Source organism: Onychomys torridus, chromosome 17 (genome assembly GCF_903995425.1).
Source record: "Onychomys torridus chromosome 17, mOncTor1.1, whole genome shotgun sequence".
NCBI classification, from domain to species: domain Eukaryota; kingdom Metazoa; phylum Chordata; class Mammalia; order Rodentia; family Cricetidae; genus Onychomys; species Onychomys torridus.
In genome coordinates, this window is record NC_050459.1 from 8,303,008 (window position 1) to 8,329,420 (window position 26,413).

Below are 26,413 nucleotides of genomic sequence, written 5' to 3' on the forward strand. Positions count from 1 at the left end.
TTTACACTGGACGTCCCAATATGACCTCCAGTGTTGGCTTCAAACAAGTTTAAAATTATCTAGAACCCAATCAGCAGAAGGCACAGATGTTAAAAATGTCTACATATAACTGCTTTATGGATGTCCACACAGATGAGAGCCTCCTTATTTTTACTAACAAAACATGGTTCATTGTAAAAAGGAAGATGGGGGTCAGTGAGATGGCTCAGTGGGTGAGAGGACTTGACATCAAGCCTGACAACCCGAGTTCAATCCCAAGACCCCCATGATGGAAGGGGAGGATGGATCTCTCACCAACCTCCAACCTCCACACATGACACATATGTGCCTACACACAATCAACCAATCAACTGATGTCACTTTTTAAATTTTAAGAAGAAAGGGGCTGGGGAGATAGCTCAGCGGTTAAGAGCACTGGCTGCTCTTCCAGAGGTCCTGAGTTCAATTCCCAGGACCAATGTGGTGGCTCACAACCATCTGTAATAAGATCTGGTGCCTTCTTCTGGCCTGCAGCCAGAACACTGTAAACATAATAAATAAATAAGTATTTTTAAATAATTAAGAAGAGAAAAAGGCAAGAGGGGCCCACAAACCCATGCTGTAGAAGGGACATGAAGGTGTTCACCGAGGAACAGGAGGAGGCAGAACTCAGCCATGCTTTCTTTTCTTTCTATTTCTGCACTTTCTCTTACTTTGTAATCAGGAAAACTTAATCTATACAAAAAAGACAGGAGCTTGGACACGTGTGTCACATAATAGTCTTCTTTTAAATAATTCATCAACCCTGGGGAAGTCAACAAACTGTGTTGAATCCACACCGAGTAGAAGTATCTTCCCCTTGAGTTTAGAGTTCTCTATCCTAGCAAACAAATGAGCAAGCTTCTAGGATGAGTGACCCATTCGAGGTAAAAACTCAAAACAACGTTACCACGCACCTGAGGGCCCTGCCGTCCTGGGAGTCCTGGGTACCCGGAATCACCAGGAAAGCCCTGAAAGGGAAGAAGGGCAAGGATGCTCATCGGGGAACAGCGGCCCTCGTTCACTCAGAAGCTGCAAAGGGCGGAGACTTACCGGACCTCCCTTTTCTCCTTTCTCGCCATCTTTTCCAGGCTTTCCCTGCACAATAAAGAGGTAGACATGAGTCTTTCACAAATTGCTATGGCCACACCACAGCTCTGTTCATCGCTCTCCCTTGTGAAGTACAAGACAGGCAGGGAAAAAGGCCACGTGAGTTGATGGTTCACCAGAAAGGAAGATGGTTCCGTTTCTGAAGAGCACAGAGCACCCAGCTACAAGGTCAATGTCTTAGGCACCAAGGGGTTATTTTGCCACTGGCAGTGAGCACAGAGGCTGATACATAAGGCTGCTTCTTTCCACACGTGACTTCAGGGAGGCATCAGATGTTCCCAGCAACTGGCAGCTAGGAAGATATTCTGCTGCTGTGTCCAGATAGGGAGAAGGATGTGAGCCTGTCAGGGTCCCAGCCACACACTCAAGCCTGGTGTGCAAGAGGGCGGGGATTCAGATCTGGTGTCAGGAAGATCAACAAAAACACCCAAGCACAAGATGGATAAATGTCCCCAGCGGACAGGCACAGGCAGTCCTCCCAAAGCCTTCCCTAGCAGATCCAGTGGAGTCTGAGGAAGAAATTAGCAAACTCTACAGATGTATATCCATTCTTCCATTTCATTTCTATGAGTCTGGGCATTAGAGGAGAGTGTGTTTACAGTGAGGAGTGGACAGATCTGGGAAGCACTTACCCGAGGCCCTGGTTTCCCTGGTTCACCTTTCTCTCCAACCCCTGGTACTCCCTAAAGAGACAAGAGGAGACAGAGTTAGACTCGCTGATAAATGCAAATACAACATGAAGTCAGACACACTTTGGCTTTGGTAGGAAATACCAATACCAGAATGTATCCTCCTTCACATAAAAATAATAATGGCAAAAGGGCCAGAGTACTCACCTGGAATCCAGGTTCACCTTTCTGACCCTAAAAGAATTGAGGGGTTGGAGAGAGACAGATCAGTATCATCCAACAGCTAAATCACCCACCTAGTGGTTCAATCACCCATCTAAAAGCCATAGCACACTTTTACTGCTCCCTCCCCCCACTTTTCCTCTCCTTCCTTTCTTTTCTTCGAGACAGGATCTTTTGATGAAGCTCTGATTAGCCTGGCATGTAGCCCAGAACTTGTGGCAATCCTCCTGCTTCAGCATTCTTAGTGTTAGGATTGCAGGGGTGCACTACCATGCCTGGTTCAGTTTTCCAGATGCTACATCAAACACATGAAGAAAAATAAAATAAAATCCAGGCTGCAGAGATGGCTCAGCTCTTAAGAGCTCATACTGCTCCTGCAAAGGCGTGAGCTTAGTTCCCAGCTCCACACGGTGCTGCTCACAAGCACCTGTCACTCAAGCTCCAGAGGGGCAATGCCGCTGGCCTCTGTTGGCACCTGTACACACATGCACAAACATACACAGACACAGACACAGACACACACACACACATACACACACACCTGCAAAAAAAAAAAAATAATTCTTTTTCACCTATATTTAACAAAAGATGCATACTGGCCTCCGGTAGCCCCTTCCTAGCATGGCTTGGGCTACCCTGGTGAAAGGATGGGTCATGCATGCCCTCCTCCTAGGCCTCAGCTGGACCCCTCCCATCCACACAGTCTCTCCCTCCTACCAGGCTTATTTAAGAAACCCTTGGTTAGGTGAACCGGCACAGAATGGTCCCAGGACAGCCATTTCTGTTCTCAAAGCTACTCAACATCACGGGACAGGACACCTCTAAACCCACTTCCCAGGGCAAGATTGGTCATGGCTGGAGAATCTGCATTTTGACCCAGCTTCTCTTTCTCCCTCAGAATTTGTCCAACATCAGAAAGCGGACATCCGCTGAACAGAGCTCAGGCGTACCTTTTCTCCAGTTGGGGCAAAGTCTCCTTTTTCCTTAACTTGTGCCTGTCCGGGTACTCCAGGGGGGCCGCTGACCCCCTGCTCGCCCTGTTCATGTCAAAAGTGGAGGTTAATTAGGTACAAAAACAGAACAAGAACTGAAATAGGGTGGTAAAAAGCCAGAGGTTAAACACTGGCACCCTATCCTCCCATAGCAGGGGCCTTGGCTTTTGTAGGAAAACAGACCAGTGGGTGTCTACAACCAGAGAAGTGTGTTTCCCAAGCTTGGGAGCCTGAACAGCTGCAGGATACATCAGAGCATGCACCAGCACACACTACTGCATCAGTGATGCATGCACCAGCAGACCACTGTGTCAGTGAGGACACACCAGCTGGGCATGCACCTGCACACACCACTGTGTCAGTGAAAACTCACACCAGCTGGGCATGCACCAGCACACACTACTGTGCCAGTGAGAGCTCACACCAGCTGGGCATGCACCTGCACATACTACTGTGTCAGTGAGGACTCACACCACACCAGCTGGCATGCACCTGCACACACCACTGTGTCAGTGAGGACGCACACCAGCTGTGCATGCACCAGCACACACCACTCTATCAGTGAGAACACACACTAGCTGACAGGAGACTGGCAAGAATGGGGATAGTCTAGGTGAGCAAAAATCAAGAGCACCATTAGATTCTTCTAACTCGGGCATCTTAACAGCTAGCCACACTTGGAACTAAAGGGAAAGTCGGCCACATGCGAACGAGAGCCCAAGACTTCAACAGTAACAACCATTAGCCCGGGCTCTGTCCAGACCCACCTTGTCTGGTAGCTTCTGGTGGCAGTGGCTCACACCAGCTTGCACACCCAAAGACAGGCAGCGATTGTCATAATGCCCGTTATCTTACCCAGGGCACTATTGGAGAGCACAGCAAGGGACCAGAGGTCCACTGCTTGCCTTTCTTGCCAAGAAAAAGATGTTTGTCCAGTTTTCACCACCACCCTGCTTCCAAGGCACACACACATCCTTGGTACCCATCTGGTCCCCGAGGGGAAATCAGTTACCACCTACATCACCACCTCCTCACAATGGCTGCTCTCGTGGTTGGGTTTAATAGTTATGTTACTAGGAGGCCAAAGTTTAAATTTCACTCTTTTGAAATGAACTTGAGATCTGAAGAACGTGCTGCCTGAGCCCTGTTTGGATAAGGGGACTTGGTGTCCTCGCGTCACTGGGCGCCACCATCGGCCTCACTTCCTGGCAAGGTGGAATAAACTGTAAATCCTAGCAGCTCATCCATGTCCCCTCCAGACACAAGAACACGCAGAGGAACCGCAATGGGGACTCACTCACCTTGTCACCTTTTGGTCCTTGGAAGCTGGAGCCCATCTGTCCCTGTTGGTTACAAATTACACTTTATTATTAAGGCTGTCTATTACATTAGCCAGACATCCTAAAATCTCCACACAGATGGGGCCAGTTTTGTCCTAAAATACCATAAGCTTTGCAAGAAAAGCCACATTTATGCAATAACTGTGCAATGGTTTTTACACATATAATAAAGAATTTGTTACTATAAGAGTTTTAAACTCTGGACTCAGAAAGGTAAGGGAATGATCAATGAATCCAAAGTAATAGCTAAGGGATGAGTAGATGTAGTTGGGAGGTCTCAAAGATGAGGAGGAGGAGGAGGAGGAGGAGGAGGAGGAGGAGGAGGAGGAGGGAGAGCAGAATAGTAGATGAATGCTAGATAATAGAAAAATGGCTGACAGATGATAATAGGGATGGACAGACAATACGACATACTGGCAGGCAGTCCCATATATGAGTGAGGATGGGGCAATTTTCCAGAGCTCTCTCCAGTAACTTACAGAAGGGATCATGGCAATCTCACCACAGTCCTATAGTAAGGCTGAAAGCAATAAATGAAAAACATTTTTACCTTTTCTCCGGGAGGGCCAGGAGGACCTGGGGGACCCTGTAAGAGAGAGCATTTTAGTTAAGTAATATTCAAAACCAGCTATGATCTGGAAGATGAAGTACCCCTACACACACACACACACACACACACACACACACACACACACACGGCTTTTGTTGAAGGCATGGTCCTTAGCTGGTGGCACTGAAAGATGACTACACCACCGGAATCTTAACCACTGATGGGTCTTTAAGGAAGGGACCTGCAGGGGTGGGGAGACATGGTTGGAGGACGTGAATCACTAGGGTTGTTCCTCTGAAGGAGGTATCTTGTCCCTACACCGTTTCCCTGTTCCTCTGCAGGTCACTTCACGTTCTCCACCACATTGTTCTGCCTCCTCACAGAAACCACAGAATCTAGGACTGCATGAAGCAAACCCTCCGAAACCATGAGACAAGACCAATCTGTCCTTCTTGTGAACTGTCTTCCTTAGGTACTTTGTCCAACAAAGGGGAAACAGGCATGCACAGTCTTCCATACTGACGTCATCCTATGACTCTGTTGTCGGCAGGCTGATGGTTACTACACAGACCGATAAAGCTTTGAAATAGCCAGCTATGGGTCAGGACAATCATGAGGAGGGGCGGACATCCCTCCAAGGCTAAAGACTGCCCCTCGGGTGCTGAAGGCCTAAAGGTACTAACTAGCCTGAGCTCCAAGCTGGAGCTGCCCACGTGGGAACAGTACTTCCCACTTTAGATACAGGTTTCTACCTTGAAAAACCAATTCTTCTGGGGAGTAGACTGTGGTGATGCCAAAAACAATGGTCCCATATTTGCAAGAAAATTTCAGAATGCTTCCACAACCATTTAAAAAAAGAAAGAAAGAAAAAGAAAAGCCAGGCACTCCGTAATATAAAAAGAAGCCATCGATCCATAGGAAAGTGAATGGGTTCTATTTACACAGGTGGAGAAAACAATATAAAAAGAAAAGAAAAAGATTAAATTTAAAGTATAGGCCTGAGGCTTTCTGAGAGGATGCTCAGTCGGGTTATGTGCAGACCGCAAACTTGATCCCCTCTGCCATCCCTTGCACACTTGGTTCTTAGTAAATGAGTCTTTTAACACTAATTTCCCTGCACTATGAAAATGAGGGTGAGGAAAGGTCTCCCTCCTTCTGCACAGAATGTCTCTGTGCAGAGGCCAGGGGAGGAACAGCCTCCTCAATGTCACCTCCAGGTGCTCAGGTCATCTCAGGATCCTCTCCAGGTCTGTGCCCCGCCCCTAACTGACCCTTAAATTCCGATATACCTCTGCCTCTGCCACCCATCTCCCCAGCACGAAGGGCAGAGCCCACCCTAGTGACCCTGAGTCTGGCTTCCATGGTGCCTGAACTCATAGATAGCCAGTAACCCTGACACACAGACAGGCGATCTGTCCCAGGATGTCTTGAGAGGCCACAGGAGAAAGCACACCCTTTTCCCACAGCTGTGGGAATTAGGAGCTGGAAGTTCCAGCCCACACTTTTTTCATAACAATAAAGCTGAACTAAGAAATACCCACAGGGCAAGATTCTCAGCCAGGCCCACCTCTCTTCTCCAAGTGACTATCCTCAAAACTTACCGGTGGTCCAGTAAATCCTGGAGGACCAACGGGTCCCTGGAGTCCTGGTACTCCTGGTGGGCCCTACAGTTGCATGAGAAAAGAACAGATTACAATATTGCAGTCCAGCCAGGGGGCAAGTGTGTGTATGCAGCAAAGGCTTACCGGCATCCCAGGGATACCAGGGAATCCTCGCTCCCCTTTCAACGGTATTCCATGGGTGAAGCCGAGAATTTCACCAGGGTCTCCCTAGAAGAGGGGAAAGGAAAAAAAGATGCAGATACTGATAGACATGCAAAGAAAATTGGAATCCACTCAGTACTGGGGTGGGACTTAGATCTGGGGAGCTGGGGAGACACAAGACAACTTTGAAGGTTGTTCCTCAGGAACCATCAAGCTTAGTTTTTGTTTGTTTCTGGGTTTTTTGTTTGTTGTGTTGTGTTGTTTTTTCTTTTTTCTTCCACTGGCCTAGAGCTCACCAAGTAGACCAGGCAGGTTGGCCAATGAATCCCAGCGGCCGACGCCAGAATCACTTCCTGAATTCTTCATGTGGCTCACAGCACGCTCACCTAAGTCTTTCTGTGTGATTTATACATCCTTTTCATATATCATAGTTCAGGACATTTGTTTGGAGTGTTTTCAATCGATTTATGAGGAAACCAGGTAAATGGAACAAAATTAAATTGAATTTAACATACCTTCATTCCTGGTAACCCTGGTGGCCCCTAGAAAAGAAATTTAGCTATCAGTTTTGTCTCTCCAAAAACATTAGCAGTAGCAAGAGATGAGCACCAACCATCTACTCACAGGATTCCCGCTGAATCCAGGCAAGCCGGGAGGACCAAGCGGCCCTCTCTCTCCCTAAGAGAGATGGAAAATGTCACACACAGATGCACAACACCCCAACACTTCACAACAGACATCACCATCCCACCAGCTGCTCTGGGAGCAGCATGCATGGTCTGCTACAAGTGAGACACCGGGTGCCATTTCACAGAGGGAACACCACACTCCCCAGCAAGAAAGACAGAAACTAAAGACTTAGGGCAGCAGATTTGGGTTTGATTGAGTAGTTGATTCCAGGTAAAATCTTTAATAGAGCAATTTTAGGCTAAAACGTTCAAGTAGAAAGGAACTGTTATTTCATATTAATATTAATTTAATATTTAACATGGGGAAACTGCATTTTCTCATCCAAGAAAGCAAGCTTCCAGGTAAGTAACTTCCCAGTGACTGAACCCCATGCTCCTGTGTGAGGCTACATACACATGCACAAGGGAGGGTCTCGGGTTTCAGCCTACCTTTGTACCGTTGCATCCTGGGATACCTGGAGGACCTGGAGGACCATCTTGGCCAGGAATACCCTGCAATCAATCAAACGAAGAAGTCAGCAAAAGAGGAACTCACCAGGTGGTAGGATATTTCATGAAATCGATGTGAGTACTTTGTATACATACAGGAAGTCCGGGGTTGCCAGGGTAGCCAGCTACTCCAGGGGGTCCCTGTAAAGGTAGAACAAAAGCCTTTCAACCAACTACAGGGACGCCATATTGCCCACGTCATACCTTCCCAGTTAAAGATGCTTAGAACATGAGCACTGAGCAGAGAGCATTCTGGGAAGGAGGCAGAGACCCAGCAAAAGGTGCAGGCCTCAAGGAATTGTGAAAAACACTACTTCTTGCCTCTAAAATGGAGGCTGTGAACACACAAAATAACATTGTCCTCATTGAATCCCTTGTAGTATGAGTTAAAATTAATGTTTAATTCATGTTAAAATCATAAACACTTTATGAAGAAGTGTTTGTGGGATAAACTCCAATTTATTTGTAGTGAGAGGCCTTATCTAATTCCTAAACAGTCAAGTACGGTCGACTACATCCATAGAGTGGCCACGTTTCCCCTCTCTCTGCCCCATGAACCCATGGGAATGCCAAGGAGTGCCACAGACACTATCCCACCTCCTTCTTCCCTATGTAACCACAGCCAAACCCTTCAAGACACAGCCCTATGTTTCTGTGTTCAGTGCCTCAGAGCATCATCTGTACTCTCCAGAAATAACGCAGTGGAGAAAATAAACAAGCCGGGCTCTGAAAATGTCTCTATAGATTCAATGATGCTTTCTCCTTCACATGACTTTGTACAGATAATTAACCACCCCCTCTCCCAAATTAAAATGTCTACAAGGGACCCTTGAATAAGAATGAGCAGGAGTGAGCAAGCTCATACAGCAAAGGAATTCTGCTTACATACAGTAGCGGCCCACAGGTAAGAAGGATGGTGGCCCATGACAGCCCACAAGTAAGAGAGGTGACGGCCCACGACATCCCACAGGTTAGAAGGATGGTGGCCCATGACAGCCCACAGGTTAGAAGGGTGGTGGCCCATGACAGCCCACAGGTTAGAAGGGTGGTGGCCCACGTAGCAAGGAGAAGCCGAGGAGAGAGCAGAGAGGAAAGGAAGGAAGGCAGCCCCTGGGCGAAGGTTGCTCTGTGCTCTGGGTGCCTCAGTCCCCAGGGTCACCAGCCACTGTACTCACTCTTGTCCCTTTGGTGCCAGGAAGCCCAGGTTCTCCAGCATCACCCTACAACAGAACAGAGGTTCCATTAGGATGGCTCCTGTCACTGTCACAGGACTGGAAACACCTGCAATCCGCCCTCTTCCATTCCAGTCAAGCTCACCTTTTGTCCTGGTGGTCCATGAGGTCCCTCGGGTCCTTGCATTCCAGGAAACCCAATGACACCTTGTAACCCTGGAAATCCTCTTTCTCCCTGCAGAAAAGCACAGAAGTCAGACGGGGGAGGGGTGAGAGAAGATCAGTCAACTGTGACCGGTGGGTGGGGGTGTTAACTTGGCCAAGTAGCAGAGTCCAAAACTCTGACTGTGCCTGTAAGGTGTTGCTCTAAAAACAGTATCTGCATCTCAGGCAGAGTGAGGAGGACCTGCCTCTGAGTGATGAAGGCTGGAACATCAGCCAGCAGAGGCCCTAACAGAGTCACAGCAGAGCAAAAGGCAATTTTGGTGCCTTCTGGGCTGACACCAATCTTCTTCTGCCCTTGACATGACAAGTCAGGTTCCCGGTCTTCAGACTCACAGACTTTGCCAGCAGTTCCCAGGTTCTCAGGCTTGTGGCCTTGGATGGAACTACATCACTGGCTTCCTGGAGTCACCAGCTTTCAGGTGACACATGGTACAACTCATCAACCTCCCAATCAGAGCAGTCAAATCTAACAACAAATCTCACCTACCTACCAACTCATCCTATATCCATCATCTATCCATCCATCCATCAATCCATCCATCATCTACCCATCTACCCACCCACCCATCTACCCATCTAACCACCCACCCATCCATCCATCCATTCACTCATCCATCTGCCCATCCATCCATCCATCCATCCATCCACTCACCCGCTCATCTGTCCACACATCTATCTCCCCTTCCATTTACCCTTCCATATCCATCCATTCACATATCTGCCTACCTCACACACCCACATCCTCACCTACTCACCACCCATTTACACATACATCCAATAAGCCATCCATCTTCCCACCCATGTACACATTTATCCATCTCTCCATCCATCCATCTACCCACCAATCTGCTCAGCCTACTGGCTGCTTTGCCAAAGGAAATGGACTAAAGTATAAGCCTTTCTCAGTACCACTCAACATTGTAAGAGTCCACCACAAGTGTGAGAATGGATAATGAAGCCTCTCCAGGTGCTCTATGTTAAGTTCTTAATATTTAACACCTAACACAATGTTTTATACATACTAAGAGCTATATAATATGCAAAGTCTATAAACTAAAAGTAATTAAGATTTCTTTCAGTGAGTTGATTATATTGGCACCCTTTTGGTTTGTTTTTGTTTTTGTTTTTGAGCTGGGGATCGAACCCAGGGCCTTGCACTTGCTAGGCAAGCGCTCTACCACTGAGCTAACCCCAACCCCCTTTTTGTTATCAATAGATGACCTGTTGTGATCTCTCAGAAATACTGACAATCAGAGTCCAAGTTCTGATCTCAGCACACAAATGATCAATTGATAGTGGGCTTGGATCCTGCTCCTTTTCAAAAGTAAACTTTTCAAAGCAAAGATCAAAATTTACTGGTGGCCTCTGCCCCAACCCAGAAAAGAAATAAGAGACGGGATGTTTCAAATAAGGACTATCATTCACGGTACAAATGTCTGACAAGGGCTGGGAAACACTGGGAAAGAACAGAGAATGGTTAGAAAAAACTGTGAGACTCTGGACCTTCGGCTGGCCTGCCAAAGATGCGTGAAATAAGCATGGGGAGAGACAAAAGGAATCAGAGCACTGGGAAATACGGGTTCGAGAAAGGCCCAGGGGCGCTGGGCGGGGTGTCAGACCTTGAGGTGGAGACCAAGCAGAAAAGAAGCACCGGTGAGGTGAGAACACACAGGAAGGAGGGACCAGCCTGTGACCCCAGAAACAGTGTGCATTCTGTAGCAAAAGGAGCAAGGGGCCTGACGGAGTGATGTTCTAGAAAGATTGCCATATTTTGATTATCAATTAAAATAAACACCATAAGCCCATCCTCTCTGCTGCAGGTAACCTGTTAGAGCTGACTTCAAAGCAGATGGCACCTCAGAGCTGGCCAGCATGATTGCTTAGGACTCAGTGCTCTTTCCTCCAAACTGTCCAGCAGTCCTGGCAGTGCCAAGTGTCTCACCAGTCCTCCAGGTCTTTATAAATACAGAAGTGTGGTAGTGACCCCTGGCTTTCATGGGTACATTTCACTGGAGCCGAAGCCAGAAGTCTAGAAATTGCCTCTGACTAGTAAGGGGCAGTATTTTAACATTCAAAGGAGAGGGGATTTAGCAAATTCCGATACTTTGGAAGCACTCTTGGGCCAGCATCAATGGAATCTACTAGAAGGAGCCGATTCAAGCACACTATGTGCTCTCGAATGAGGTTTGACCTGGACGCTGAATCCTTCTCCTGGATGTCTGGTGAGTGCTGAGGAAGGAGACCTCTAAGTCTTGTCCAAATGCAGGGTGAAACAGACACATTCCCCTCAACTGTCACGATGGTGGCACCATGCAACCACAGGAAATGCTGACTGCAAAGACGCTGTCATTCGATTCAGATCACCAAACTGGAGTATCCCATTTTCAGATGTCAAAAAGTGCTGCTCAAAATAGAATACAACTAAACTGTGAACAGCTGGCCCCCAACATAATAAAAAAAATCATAAAATCAAAATTGAATTGTATCTCCTCAAATAGCCCAACAGGAGCCATGGAGGAAGAGAAGGGCATGCCATTGGAGGACTTTCTAGTGTGTCTGCGGAGTATTTTTAGTACTTAATTGATATTGGCAGTATCACCAGAAGACCAACAGAGATAAGATTTTTTTTATTTCTCATTTTAATCATGGAATGAGCGCAGTGGGGACGGGAGCCAGACGAACTGATTCCTACCAGATTTTCACTGAGTCAGCTCTGACCCAGAATTAGAAATGAAGTCAGCCCACCCCAGGCCTTTCCTTATCTAGGTCACTAGAGCAAGCTGGTTCCCAGTAGCATATTAAACGAACCCACAGCATGATGTCAGCCAGTGAAACAGACCCTCTTACGTTCACACTGTAGGAAAAGTTCGACACCCATCCTGAACCGACTGGTCACATGTCACTGGTGACCCCTCACACTCCTGGGAACAGAAAAGAAATTCTGTATTCCCAGACTGGCCTCCACACAAGGACACATTCTTCCCCAAATATCGCTAAAGTGCTTAAGCAACTGCATCTCCCAAGAGTTTTGAAATCAACTAAAAAGGAAGTGACTTCTCCCTCCACAAGCTTTTCGCTATTCTCCGTGTTTTAAATTGTGCTGCTTTTTTCTAGCTTTTCGCTATTCTCCGTATTTTAAATTGTGCTGCTTTTTTCTAGTAAAAACCATACGTTCATAACGGGATGCCCAGTGTCCACCCTAGGACAACCATGAGGACAGAGACAGAACAGATAGAAGGGACGAGCGCCCATGCAACCATACAATGAGCTGGCACTCAGTGCACGCTGCACTCAAGCCAAATGGCTCCGTCCCTGCCTCTAGCAGATTTCCACTGGGAAAGAGGGAAGAGAAGAGAGCCGGACATGCCGTGCAAGGGCCATCAATGCCAGGAGTTTCCGAGCCAGATTCTGCAGCTGCGGTGGGCAGTACTCCAGCTGTGACCACCCTTAAGCTCAAGGCCAAATGCAGAGTGGGAGAGGAAGAGCGCCTGTCAGCCAGCTCCCACAATGCACTGCAGGCAGAGCCAACGGACAGGGTGGCCACTCAGTTCGTCCCAGGCACAACTGACCGCCACAACTATGGTCTACCATCACAATGGTGAGCAACACTAAGGCTGAGGAGCTGGGGGTATAGCTTAGCACCCGAGCATTTGCATGTGGATCCCTGGGTTCTAATCCCAGCGATGAAGGAAGAGATAGACAGCTGTCAAGAGAAGCTTGTAAAATATTACACAAAAGCCTCGATGTGGCCATACTGTGTGACTTCACTGTTGTAAGGAATTGTCGAAGACAGAACGTGTAGATCTTCAGCACTAAAACAAGAGATGACTGGGAGACGCCGGCCACCTTGATCTAACCTGCCTGGTACACACCAAATGCAGCCATCAAATTATGCCACCGTGCCTAATAAGTATGGACCAATAGTATGCATCAAGGAAAAAACTCATCCTCTCTAGCCCCAAAGTCATTTTAACTATATATGGAATTTTAAATCCAGTCTGTATCTGTATAAAGAAAGGCTGTATACAGCAAGGAAAGCCATTATGGCTATGCTTTCCAGCAAAGCTCAGGACTTGAAGCGGTGAAACAAAATGCCATTGTTTATGAAGATGAAGGAAGGAGGCAAGCAGAGCCTTCTCAGCGCTGACATCAGCCATTCCAAATTAGGCTGGACACAGAGCTTCATGCGGGAGGAACTGAAAATGTTTGCTTACCGTATTATCTACAGCAAGCACATAAGGGTCTCGTAAAACGTGGAAAGAAAGGGCTCCTTTGTGATACCTAATCACGTCCCTCCTCAAAGCTATAAAACGAGATTAAGATTCAACTCAAGTATCAGCCAGAAAGTCGCATAAGAAGTACCTAAACACTCGAGGTTGAAAGAGTAGGGAATGTCTAAATTCAAGAAATAATTACCAAAACACAAAAAGTAGAATGAAGGTAAATGTTTCTAAAGTGAACGGCCACAGAAAAGACCCTATTATCAAAAGCAATCATGATGGACAGGGGTATGACTGCTGTAATTCTAGCACTCAGGAAACTGAGGCAGGAGGATGGACACTAGCCTGGGCTACATAATGAGTTCATCCTGCATGATGAGTTAAAATTCTGCGTCTACAATAGTTATCTAAGAGGCTGTAGAGACGGCTCAGTGGTTAAGAGCACTGGCTGCTTTTGCAGAGGACAGGGTTTGGTTCCCAGCACCAACATGGTGGCTCACAACCATCTGTAATTTCAGGAGATTAGATGCTCTCTTCTGGCCGGCTGGACACTGGACACACATGTAGCAGACCTACAGACACGCAGGCAAAATGCACTTATTCATACATTAAACCAAATATTTTTTAATTTAGCATATATGAAATAATTTGGGGGGCGGGGAGTGGTGAATGATGGAAGGTCAGAGAAGCAGAACAAGCCACAGCTACCTCACCTCGCCAGTTCCTCAGCAGATCCTGTTTCCTCAGACTGAAAGCCTCTTAGTCCTCATCCAAATGGATCTCAGCTGAGCTGTTGCTCAAAAGCCTAAAAGCTTAACCAGCTCTAGTTCCTGGTTTTTCACACCTTATATACCTTTCTGCTTTCTGCCATCATTTCCTGGGATTAAAGGTGTGATAGTCACCACACCTAGCTGTTTCCAGTGTGGCCTTGAACTCAGAGGTCCAATCGGATCTCTGCCTCTGGAATGCTAGGATTAAAGGTGTGTGTGCTACTATTTTCTAGCCTCTATATCTAGTGACTGTTCTGTTCTCTGAGAAATAAATTTTTAAGTGGATAAATTATGACTGTTTCAATGGCTGATCCAGTACCCCTGTTTCAATCAAACTTTAACAGAATTTTCACATTCTAAACAATAGGACCATGGATCTTCAAGGGAACCACAGCACGTGCAAAGATGTTTGCTTATACCTGGAGCAAAACTTGGGTAGGACAATCTCCATGGGTTTTCATAGGAAATGCAGGGAACTGGATGATTGAAGAGTGCAATCCACCCTCTACCTCTTCTTTGACAAGTTGTTCAGTTAGTGTTTGGCATGTAGGAGACAGGAATATGGGATAACCAATAGCATGGCGTACCCCATGTAAGGGGCAAGGACATGAACACATCCTACAATCTTCACATGTTGAAAAATCGTGGGCAGGATAGAGCCCAGGTTCCTGGCACAGGCTTAGCCCTTGAGGCCCCATTAGCACCTGGCTGATGCCTCTGCTCCCAGATAAGCAGGAACAGGAAAATCTCTACCCTGGACATGATTTTGAGCCAGCTGTGTCCCTCTGTCATCTGGTGCCCTGAGATGCTACTTTCCACACAAGGCTGGACAGAGCTGAGAGATAAAAGCTGTGCATTGTTTGTCCATAGCTCCCAGTGCATGTGGTTACTGGGAAGCTATTTGGGATGCTGGGCCATGGTCAATGGGGGACCACGGTCAATGGAGGACCACGGTGCTTAGCCAAAATTCCACAAGTTCAATCCCTTGAGCCTAGCCAAACAGGCATCTGCAGGACCGTTTCCGGAATGCGATACTGCTGGGAAAGTTGTAGGCAGACTGTAATCTGTGTCACCGGGTCATGGAAAAGCTCCTGTGACAGGGCCCCTCTGGGAGCTCCCTGCATGCCATGTGTTTGACACTGCACTGCTGTAGGGAGAGAGGACAGAAGCCACACAGCAGAGAACAGCTGAGAACAGCTGAGACAAGGGGAGGACTTCTGTACTCGGGGCAGCCCCTCAGTTCCGTTTCAGTAAGTGTCAGGTCTACCATGCTAAGCTCACAGGGTGCAACATGGACCTCAACACTGCTAGCAAGTTAACCGTGGGGCTCACCACAGCAAAGGTAGTGAAGAGATACAGTGAACCATTCACTCAGCACAGGAACAACCAAGAGCTGCAAATACCCTCTTATCACAGACAAGTCAAAACTTTCCCACGAAGGAGGTCACTGACGGAGGGGGAAAAAGCAGCAGCAGAAGAATGGAGTGCTGGCGAATGACTAGCATGCAGATGCAGACATCGCGCGCGTGCAGCGCTCTGTAATATCCTTCCGTGCGGCAGTCCTACATTCCCTGAAGCAGGTCCCCAGACTGGAGGCAGGAGGCTGCCTCTGTGCTCACCAGGTGCTGTGGGCTCTTCCCTGCCTGTCTTTGGCCTTCAGCCAGAAGCTCATGAAAACCAGAGGAGGTCCCACACCTGCAGAGTTTCTATTTGCTCAGCCTTGGGATCTGAGCTACACACTTGCCCCCTCCTCCACGGCTTTCAGTAGATGCCAGAGACCTTTCACCCCAGCCCCTCTCTGGCCCCCTGACACAGGTAGCTCCAGGAAGCTTTACCTGCAGGGCAGTGGCATCCACCCCTTGGACACGCAAAGGGATCCCAACTAAATGTCTCCTCCTTAGAGAAGTCTAGACACAGCAGACTTCAGGAAACTTCTCTCTCTCTTGGGCAGCTGGTCCTCTGTGGCTCTCAATCTGACCACCAGAGGGCGCACTGGATCTACACATCTTCAGTAGATCCAGGCTGTTAACACAGCAAGAGTGCATCATAAGTTGGGTGCAGTTGCAGGAGGCAGAGGCAAGAGGAGCTCCATGTGAGCCTTGGCTATGTGAGACCCTGTCTCTCCTCTGTACCCATATGTGCATGCATGTGCATATATACACACATTCAAGAGCACCACAGAGAAAAAGTTCAACAAAGACCTAAGAGGTAGAATTGTCCAGAAAAGAACTTAAATTAGAATTGAAAATTTATGAAATGAAAAGCCTAAAGACTGGGGCAATAAAGCAACAAGACGCTATAACTGTAGAAGCATCATGAACTATGGATTCCTCTGGTTTTCCTGGTGAATATTAATTGTACTGAATGAAGAGATCCACTCCTCCCAGTCCCCATTCTTGCCCCCTTTCCTCCTGCTGGTCCCTTCCACTTTGCATCGTGGGTATTTCTTAGTTTGGCTTTTGCATCGACTTTGTAAACTGAGAAGATCTGGTTTGTTAAATGATGGTATGGTACTAGTGCAGGGCACAGAATGTAATTCAGTCATACAAATGGGTACCAAGGGGGCACAGGGAGTTCCTGAGTCCACAGTGGCAGCCCATCACACTGAACAAAACCCAGAGTGAGGTAAGTAAAGGCTATGTTCTAATTGCTTTGTTCTGTCCTGATTTGTGACACCATCCCACGTTCTTTCTCTGGCACAAAGTTCCCTGGTGGGGTCTTTCAGGTGGGCAGGGAATAGCATCAGATGCTACACTAAGTTCACCCCACCCAGGCGGTCACTCTGGGGAGGCCAGGGCACACAGCAAGAAGGCACCTTGGTGTAGACAGTAAAGCAATGCTGCAGACACCCCATAAGTGTTCCCTTAGCCCCCAGTCCAGGGGACACTGAACTACCCCAGCTCTGACTTTTTACTACTAACCCCCCCAGAATACTCTTCCTTTGATGAAGGCTGTCCTGAAAGAATAAGGTAGATGTGAGAGGAATGCTGGACTTGCTCCTGATCTGGGCCATAAGAGCTGATGGTCCTCGAGGGCTGCCCAGAACTACCAGATGTCACATTCTGTTGGCAATGCGCCTGCCCCTCTTTTCCCAAGTTCCAGGAAAATGACCAAAATTCTGTGCTCTGGCTTAATGGGGGATTTGTTTAGGGAAGGGCTGAGACTTCAAGAGCATAGATAATTGTTAACAAGATTTCACAGGGGGTTAGATCTTTCCTGAGTTCAGACAAGGAAAAAAAAATAATAAATCTTTTGCCCATAAAGATAAGTTTGCTTGTCTTTGTTATATCTGAACCAACAATTTAAAGAGTGTGTTCTGCGTTAACGGGAAATTTGAAAAATACCCTCTGTTCCTAAGTAGCCCTTGGAGGGTGAAGACGTTAACTTGAGAGTGTGTGTGGGTGTGACGGGGTCTTGAAACAAAAGTAGGACATATAAATGTCAGGAAATGCCACAGTCTGGCCATGGCTTTTTTGTCTGTGGTAACAGAAAACATGAACAATAACAACGAAATAAATATCCTGACAAACCAGGCTCGGTCCACATAGCCGGAACCCAAGCAGGCAGAATCTGGAGTTCAAGGCTACAAGAAACTGTCTCAGAAAGAAAAGGATAGGGAGGAAGGAGAAGTGAAGGGAAGGGAGAGGAGGAGAGGGGAGAGGAGGGGAGGGGAGGAGAGAGGAGGGGAGGGGAGGGGAGGAGAGGGGAGGAGAGAGGACCCAACCCTGAGAGTAACATCTATAACTAATAATATGAAAGCACACGACAGTCTTTGGAATTAAACAGGAGGGAACTTGCCAGATATCCTAAAAAGTAACTTAGGGTATATAAAATGTTTACTAGAAAAACAAGAAAACAATATAACGCAAAGATGTAGGCCAGGAGCCTGGCCTTTCAGCCTGGACTGCAAAGGGCAGGCAGCCATGTTCCAGGAGTGAGCAGGCCTTCACAACTTGCTCTGATAGGGGAAAACCTCAACACACAGAGAAGACTATGGTCTCGGCTCCAATGCCAACCAATTGGAGTCTCTAAAAATCAGTTTTCCCATGGGTAAATAGATGCCCACCCTGCCTGGCTGACCTGGCAGCAGTATTCCAAGGGTCAAATTTGAGCAAGTATTCGGTTACTTCCTGTTTGTAAGGCTGCTACACACCAGCGCATCCCCTAATGAGGTCCCAGGACTCATGCTGCAGCCCACACAGATCTGATGGCGTTCGAGCTCCGAGTCCATCGTTAACTTCTGTCCCTCGGCAAGTTATCAGGCAATTTTCAGCACCAGACCCATTTCCCCCCGGGATCCAGTGTGGTTTCAGACTCCACTAACCACACCCCAAATCTGAAAGATAAAGGGCTTCCTCAAGTGGGTAAAAATGAGAGCAGTCAACTCTCCCCTTAACTTTTTTTTTTTTTTTTTTTGAGCTGAGGATCGAACCCAGGGCCTTGCGCTTGCTAGGCAAGTGCTCTACCACTGAGCTAAATCCCCAACCTCAATTCTCCCTTTAATATGGGGTAGCCTTGGCTGAGCTTGTGGATTCACAGGGTCCAGCCTCGTGAACCGGGGAAGCCACTGTCAAAAGAACCTGAGCCAGCACATAAAGGGATTTTCCCTAACATCCCAGCTCCTTCAGACCACAGGCACTCAGGAAACAAAGCAAGAAGCTGGGCTTCTAGATCTTTTTGCGTGGGATCAAAACAATCTTGATTTAAATGTACGTGAAGAAAGAAGAAGCCATATCAGTACAGAATGGCAAGATGAGAGGGGCCTCAGCACCCGAAAACGGCTTTCCTGAGCGGGTCATTTCACTGCGTCTCAAAATCGACATACATGTCTTTAGACGCTGAAGGGAGGCACACTTGAAGCCAGGCTCTGGCCCAATTACATAACAAATAATAAAAATTTAAATGTAAACTCTTTGTGCCATTTTTACTCGGCTTATTTTATAGAGGTTTGTAAAGTCATACTAAATTTATAGTATCATTTCCTGCTTTTATGTTCTTAATTGCTTAATACTCATAGATTAAATGTTAAGTTCTTTGGCTAGTAACCAAGATGTGGAAATGAATTTCATTACAGTTTGCTAATTATGAGGCAGTAACTTTCCCATAAAATAGATTATGGATGGTACAGTATAAAACCATGACATTTTCCCATTTAATTTGCTATTCAAAAAAAAGATTAGAGGGTAGATGACCAACTGCAGCTACGTTAGAGGGACGGAGGGGGAAGGGGAGAAGCCGGCACAGAGGGAAGCCAGCTGCCAGCACAGCGCCTCGATCCAAGGGTCCAAGGTCTGAGGAGCGGACCCTGCAGCTGAGAAGACTCATTAGCCAAGAACCCAAACGATCCCCACCCCCACCCCCCACCCCCACCCCGCCCTTTGTCTCCCAGGTCTACAGTTGCTCACTTTCTGGAACCCCTGAGCTCACACATAGACTTGCACACCAATGGAGACACTCAGGGCCTGTCCATCCTCCAGAGTCCTTAGAGACGCCGCAGCAACAGCGGGTCATACAGAAATGACAAGCTCACGCCCCTCCCCTGTCCTTGAACAGCTACTTTATGAACCGTGTGATTAAGTGCCTCGCTCACTGTAAAGACTTCAGCAGCAAAACGCTGGACAGGGTGCAAAGTGTCCCAAGCATGTGCATGGCACATCTGTCACTGTGCAGGCAAATGCCCTTAGAAAGCCGACTTCACCTGCGGTGGGTGCTCATGTGGCTGGAAGCAACATAGGATGTGCATAATAAGGTCCAAGCTTATATAAGCTGTCTAGAAGTCTAGACCCTGTCTTGATGTCAGCACTGGCTGGCTAGCTGGCTGTCTAACTATCATCTACCTATCCATCCTTCCATCCATCTATCTATGTATGTATGTATCTCTATCCCCCCTCTTTCTTTATCTGGGACATTGAGTGAAATACGCCCTAAAGAATGCACATGCCAGGCGGTGGCGGCGCACGCCTTTAATCCCAGCACTTGGGAGGCAGAGGCAGGTGGATCTCTGTGAGTTCGAGGCCAGCCTAGGCTACTGAGTGAGTTCCAAGAAAGGCGCAAAGCTACACAGAGAAACCCTGTCTCGAAAAACCAAAAAAGAATGCACATGCATAGTCCCAGGCTGGGTAAACAAATGAAAGACACACATTGTGGGCCTAGAACACGCACACACGAGCTCACAGGTGACATGCAAAGGACTATGGCTCTGTCCACTCCCATGCTCATGACCTAGAACCTACCCTTCTCCTTAGCTCCTGGTCCTTACCTAACACTCCTGACAAACTCCCTCCAGATGAAGGACAATTAGAAACGTCACTGAAAGAAGTTGAGCTAGATTTAAATACTTCCTTTGAATCCCAGAAGTCACTTCCCATCTCTGAGGAAAAGTATTTGGAAGATAAAACATGGAGACCTAAGCAGATTAGGAGTCGGGACAGGGCTCCCCGTCAGGCGTCACTCAGGCCAAAGAGAAGGAAGCCACCCAGACGTCAGCAGCTCCGGACACTTCACTTCAGAGCTTGCAAGATGAATGAATGATGAAGGTTCACTGGTAAATACTGCTGAATCACAGGGCCCTTTTCCCAGAACACATCACTGGAAAAGCATTTGACCCTGAGGAAATGTCCACTTAAAAAATCACCATCACAGCTGACCTCCCTCAGCCTCAAGTCAGCTCAAGAGTCCTGCAAGCCACCACATTCCAGTTCCCCTTGCTGATAAAACACTGGGCAGGCCAGTGCTCAAAAGTCTTCTCTGACACCAAGACAGACAGGAGTGACCTGAGAGGTCACGGATCTTTCCTGTGAGTCACCAGGAAGGAATGTAGGAGCCGGAGAGGTCCACACCTGGCTGCAAACACAGCTGCTCTCTCTGCACTGTCCACCTTAGGGTACAGGTGCAGTGATGACGGGCACCGCCTTCCCCAGGTGGACCTCGCTTCTGAATGCAGGATTCCTGTGTCGAGTTCTAGTCCCCAGGAGGTGGTCTGAAGAAGAGGTGGTGGGAAGGTGGTGGGGTCAGGGGAGAATCAACACTCTCAGAAGCAACACCTGTCTGTGAGGAAGCAGGCCATCAGCAGACAAGGAATCCCTGATCTCAGACTTCCTGCCTCCAGAACTATGTTTATAAGTCATTTGGTGTCGGGTGTTTTGTTACGACATCCCAAACAGACTAAGACAAAGAAAACAATCCTGATACTACATAAGATGTCAGGGTCCCTGATCCCCTTTTCTGATATTCACCTCACAGAACTGACTTACAGCTCTGGGGTTCCCCACCCAGTTGGTGTTCACCCCATTCTTCTGCCCTCAGCCACAGGTCAGGAGCAAGGAAGGAATTCTGGAATACTGGGAACTAGACCAGGTGAACCTGGGCTGTGAGCAGGCAAAGGAAGGAAAGAAGGTTGGGAAAGATCTAGTAACTCAGGGAGGAACAGGAGAGACTGTTATAAAGAAAGGTAAAGAGATGGTCTGGGGCCCAGGAAACAAGCCTGTAAAATTCCCCACAAACCAACACCATCTCAGGCCTCAGTCGGTAGCATCAGGCCTTGGAATCACCAGGGCCCCAAAGTATGTTGCTCCTCAATAGAGACAAGACATCAAAGACCCATGAAAAAGAAAAACATCACTCACTTTAACCTCAATCAGATGCTAGAATGTTATGGTTAGCTCGGCTGGAAGTCCCCTCAACTGTGTATTGCTTCTGCCCTGGCAATGAAGATGCTCAATTAATTGTCCCTCTTTGTCTCTGGAAGAAGTAAGTGTCCCCAGTGTAAGGCAGGATGGTGAGCCCAGGAGGAGGGCACCCTCCAGAACTAGGCTGTGGGTTGCTGCCTACCAGCCTTTTCCCAGCGCCGTGTGTGGTCCAGGAATGGACAGTATGGACCTCTCTCTGCACCAAGGACCTCTGAGCAAGACACCAACCCCCTGGGGCTCCTAATCCTTATCAGCAGGAGACAGAGTGAAGAGCACCACCCGCATCACCCACGGGGATGAATCATGATTATTGTTTATAAGATAAACCAGTAGGAGGGGTTCTGGAGAAAATATCACAGCATTCCAAAGTGTTAGAAGAGTCTAGGGATAAGAGTCATCAGGGCCCTTCTTTTCACCCATAAAATGAGGGTCTGAGTAGATCAGCGTGACACAGGAGAGTGGGACAAGACATTCCTGCTGTAAAGCCAGCTCCCACAATGGAGATGGAGCCTTCCACCATGAGGGTAAACTTGGCATGCAGCGGAGAAGCGAATGAGGCCACTCACGTGCCATGCCCGAGCACACTGCCGTGTTTCAGGGGTGTGAGTGCACAGCTGGACCGCCTCCACAGCTCTATCCTATCCGTTCGCACTGAGGTACTAGTTCTCCAGTGGTTGCTTCTGCTCAGAGCCCGAGCATCAGGTCCCGCTTGGAGCATCTCGGTACCATTTGCCAGGTGACTTCTTCCACTATGGCTATCTGGTAAGGACCACCTGCCTTAGGAACCAGCGCCGGGAGCACAGAGACCCCACAGAGGGGAGAAGAGAAGGCCGGGGTGCTCAGAAACCTTCTGGCTCAGAGGGCCCATCTTCCAGAGGAAACCATGTCCAAATCAATCCTGGAGCCAGGTAATTTAGTCCCTGGAGTTCACGCCACTTCAAGAGCCATGAACCTCTCACCCAGAGCCACGAGCTGACCTCTAGATGGGACATGCTTCGGCAGGACACTGGACAAGCCTTCGTGATCCCAGGAAATGTGAGAAAGTCCCAGCCAGCAACCATTTCTGAAAGCACCCTTCCTTTACTAGCAGATGGGTCTATAAGCAGGACGAACAGGGGACTCACTCTACTGAGGGACTTGATGCCAGGAGCAGCCTCCTTGCGGTGCGTTAGACATCAGGCCCCTCCCGCCCCAAAACACCTCCACCTCCTCACCTCAGAACCACATGGGAAGAAACTGAGTTGATCGAATGTGGGGCCAGATAAGCATTATACCATTATAAAATTATACAGCTAGCCAGGAGGTATGCTAGACCATATGCGGACATGGAGCGGAGGTGAGCCTTTGACATCATAATGGGTTTGCCAAACCGGGAAAACACAAGAGAGACCACTTCCCCAAAGTCATCTGGTCTGCTCATTAGCTCTGACTAACTATCTCCTTGTTTAGCTGCCCACTGTGCCCCACCACGTCACAAGGACCCGGGGGCTCTGGGAATGTCATTCTGAGGATGTAGCTCCTGACACCCATGCTCCAACTTCATCATTAGCCTGACTGCTGCCTGGAAGTATACGCCGTGTACTCGTGACAGCAACCAACAGGCAAGAGGGAAATCCAGTGGCATTTTCATTTGCTGGGACTTATGCTAAGTCTTTGCTCTTTAATCAAAACATAAAAACCTCATTTTGTCTCTTTTAAAAACTCTTTTCCTGTCAGCCAGTGTTGTGCTGGACTCACATATACAAAAAGAAAATACAGTAACTTGGCCATGGCTAGCCAAGACAAGAGCTGCTAATGCCTGTCCCACAGTGTGGCCTCATGTGAAACACCAGGCTGCTAAAGCCACAGGATATCACACTACTGAGGATTGGCTGTGGGTTAGAATTCCATGGCCAATCTTTCAGGAAAGCCCACTTCCAATCAGGCGGAAAGCTGAACATTTCAGATCTAGGACTATCTATCACATTCAGGGCCATGGACTTCTGAGCCAGAGCCTTGAGCCAACCTCTGGACCTAATTTCAAGGCACTAACTAAATTCCCTACTGCTGTTTCTGAACATGGGAACCAAATGCATTTACTATGTTCCAAGCTGTGCTGGAGAAGGTACGTTCCAAACAGCTGCAAGTGTAGAGCTGTGGAGAGTTACCCCAGAGCCTGACGGCCTGCGAGGCACACGGCCATGGGGCACATGGAGCTGATGTTGAAACCTAGGCAGATGAATATGAGCAGTAACAGAGGCAGCTCCAGGTCTCTTAAAGGGTACTGATATACCAGGGAGACAGAACAGGACACAGTGGGCAGAGTGAGACACCCACATGGACATGGATCCTTTTAGCATCTTCCCTGTGGCAAACTGCAAATATGTGTCCTGGGATTCTGGCAATTTTAATAAAAATCCTTTTAAAATTCTATCCAAAAAGGACACAAGTAGGTGGCTGTGGGAATCCACGCCGATTCTCACGATCAGGGAGCCAGGGGATGATTCATGAGCAGTGTGAGGAAATAGGATATCGGGACATCTGGAAAAAATCTTGGCATGACAAGACACCAAACACACATGGAAAAGGAAGAGCGTATGCTGGCCCATATCACCCACCAAACGGGAAGGGGACATCCCCAGAGCCTAGAGACAAACATGCATGGCCCAGAGTGCTGGAGCCAGACACAATGGGGGCCCTGGAGCCCTGCCTTCTCAGAAATGCAGAAACATTTCACACAGAAGCCCCTGTAATGATACCTCACTAAGGGGTGCTGGCCAGGGAGAGGCGAGTCTGGGCAGCACTGGGATGGCAATGCACTAACTACAGGAAAAGCAGATAGCATCACAAGAACACTGAGTGTTCAGGAAAGTTGGGACACCCAGAACAGGAATCATCTTTCTCCTGCAAGTCACAGGATAATGATTTTGGAAACAGGTGAATTAGAAGTGAATGACTGATGCTTCCAGAAAGACCTCCAAAGCGCGCCCAGCTCACACTTCCTCCAGCAAAAGCTACAAAGCCCACCACAGCTCTGCTGTGATTGACAGGCCATCCAGTGTCTCTCAGTCTGGGTCCTGGGAGTTGCTGGCGGGTCACTTGGTCTCAGTCTTTGTCTGATTGGAGGGGCTTAGCTAGATGTGAGGCTGGTCTGCAGTTTGTGAACCCGTCATGATTTGAGGCAGCAAGTAAATGTTCCTCATGCTTATCACAACTCTAAAAATACTGGCACTGAGGCCATGCCATGTGTGCACACCCCGTGGGGGCATTTAACTTCCTTAGCGGGATTCTGGGTTTCACACTAGCTCTGGGTATGTGCTGGTCTGAGCAACTAGCCTGAGTGACTTGTGGGACGGAGGAACCTGCCCCAGAGTTCTGAGCCACCCGAGGCAAAAAAAGAAAGTGTGTTTTTCTCCCATTTCCCAAACTGTCCTCAGAACCTTCCCAAACCAAAGGCTGTGTACTGACATCCTAAAGGCAGTGTAAAGACCACATTAGGGAAACTCTGGACAGGATACCATTGCCTCTCCAGACTGTTCAGAACCCTGACAAGCAGACAGATGTCCCACCAAACTAAAAAGATGCTAGGGACAGTCTTAGAGAATCTCAGAGCACAAACCAACTTTTCGCCTAGTAAGAAAGTCTTCTAATATTTTATGGTGAGTAATAGCATTTCTTTTGTGCAGTTTGATTTTATATACTTCATACACTGAAAAGAATTTTCCTTTCTAAATACACTAGATTCTCCTGATCAAAACTCAATGAAATATCTTCTCAAAGAAAGTATTTAGTAAAGTTACTTATTCTTATGAATAACCTGTTGATTATTCAAATCAACTAAGTGGCTCAGTGTTTCAAAGAAGCAAAAATCTTCACAAAAACCTTTCATTGGCTACACAAAAGAATGTATTGCCTGGGAAGCAATGGGTTACCTCTAACATTTTAACAATATACTTGGCATAGCTTAATTTGTGGGAAATAAATTTACAATATTCTATTTCACATAAAAAAAATAACCTTTTCCTGTCATCCTCGATGAATTCAATTCTACAGACACAAGGAATAATAAGGAATAAAAGATAGCCACTAAAGCAGAATATAGAAAAACATTGTGTTTGTACGTTTGTATTTCACAATAAAATCATGACCAAAGTGTTTTCTTTAAAAAAAAAAAAAAATCAACAAAATGAATACATTTGTAAGTAGAAGGTTACTGAGTTCTCCAAAAATACTAATAAAGTCAATGCTTGCCTCAGAAGAGAATGTCACCTCAGACCTAATGATGACTAAGAACAAATCCTGTGTTTGGGATGTAGCAAGGGGAAGAGTCCTGTATCTTACAAGTGATGTTATGGCCTAAGGCATTTTTAGTGATCATCACAGCATAGCCCAAAAATGACGAGAATGCAAGCCATGACGATCTTGGAATCAGAGAATTTCCGGTTCTGAGACAGGAGGCATGGCAACCTCTGGCCCTGCAGCGATGGGAGGCAGGCAGTGCAAAACAGCGCTTAGATCTGAGAAGCTGGAAAATTCCACCTCTCTTCGTAGGGTCGG

General features: G+C 47.5%; 1 protein-coding gene across 2 annotated transcripts in view; it reads right to left on the reverse strand.

Moving 5' to 3' along the window:
* Col4a1 (collagen type IV alpha 1 chain) overlaps positions 1–26,413 on the reverse strand; it is a 120,532-nt gene that overhangs the window by 41,680 nt on the left and 52,439 nt on the right. For both annotated transcript variants that reach the window (XR_004943010.1, XM_036166642.1), the window contains exons 3-17: positions 9,120–9,209; positions 8,978–9,022; positions 7,899–7,943; positions 7,743–7,805; positions 7,249–7,302; positions 7,140–7,166; positions 6,607–6,690; positions 6,463–6,525; positions 4,862–4,897; positions 4,273–4,314; positions 2,930–3,016; positions 1,965–1,991; positions 1,761–1,811; positions 1,072–1,116; positions 936–989 (exon numbers count right to left, since the gene is read on the reverse strand). Coding sequence is in view for 1 of the 2 variants with exons in the window: in XM_036166642.1 (XP_036022535.1) it covers positions 936–989; positions 1,072–1,116; positions 1,761–1,811; positions 1,965–1,991; positions 2,930–3,016; positions 4,273–4,314; positions 4,862–4,897; positions 6,463–6,525; positions 6,607–6,690; positions 7,140–7,166; positions 7,249–7,302; positions 7,743–7,805; positions 7,899–7,943; positions 8,978–9,022; positions 9,120–9,209 (813 nt within the window). In the remaining variant the exon portion in view is untranslated. The remainder of the gene's footprint in view (positions 1–935; positions 990–1,071; positions 1,117–1,760; positions 1,812–1,964; positions 1,992–2,929; positions 3,017–4,272; positions 4,315–4,861; positions 4,898–6,462; positions 6,526–6,606; positions 6,691–7,139; positions 7,167–7,248; positions 7,303–7,742; positions 7,806–7,898; positions 7,944–8,977; positions 9,023–9,119; positions 9,210–26,413) is intronic.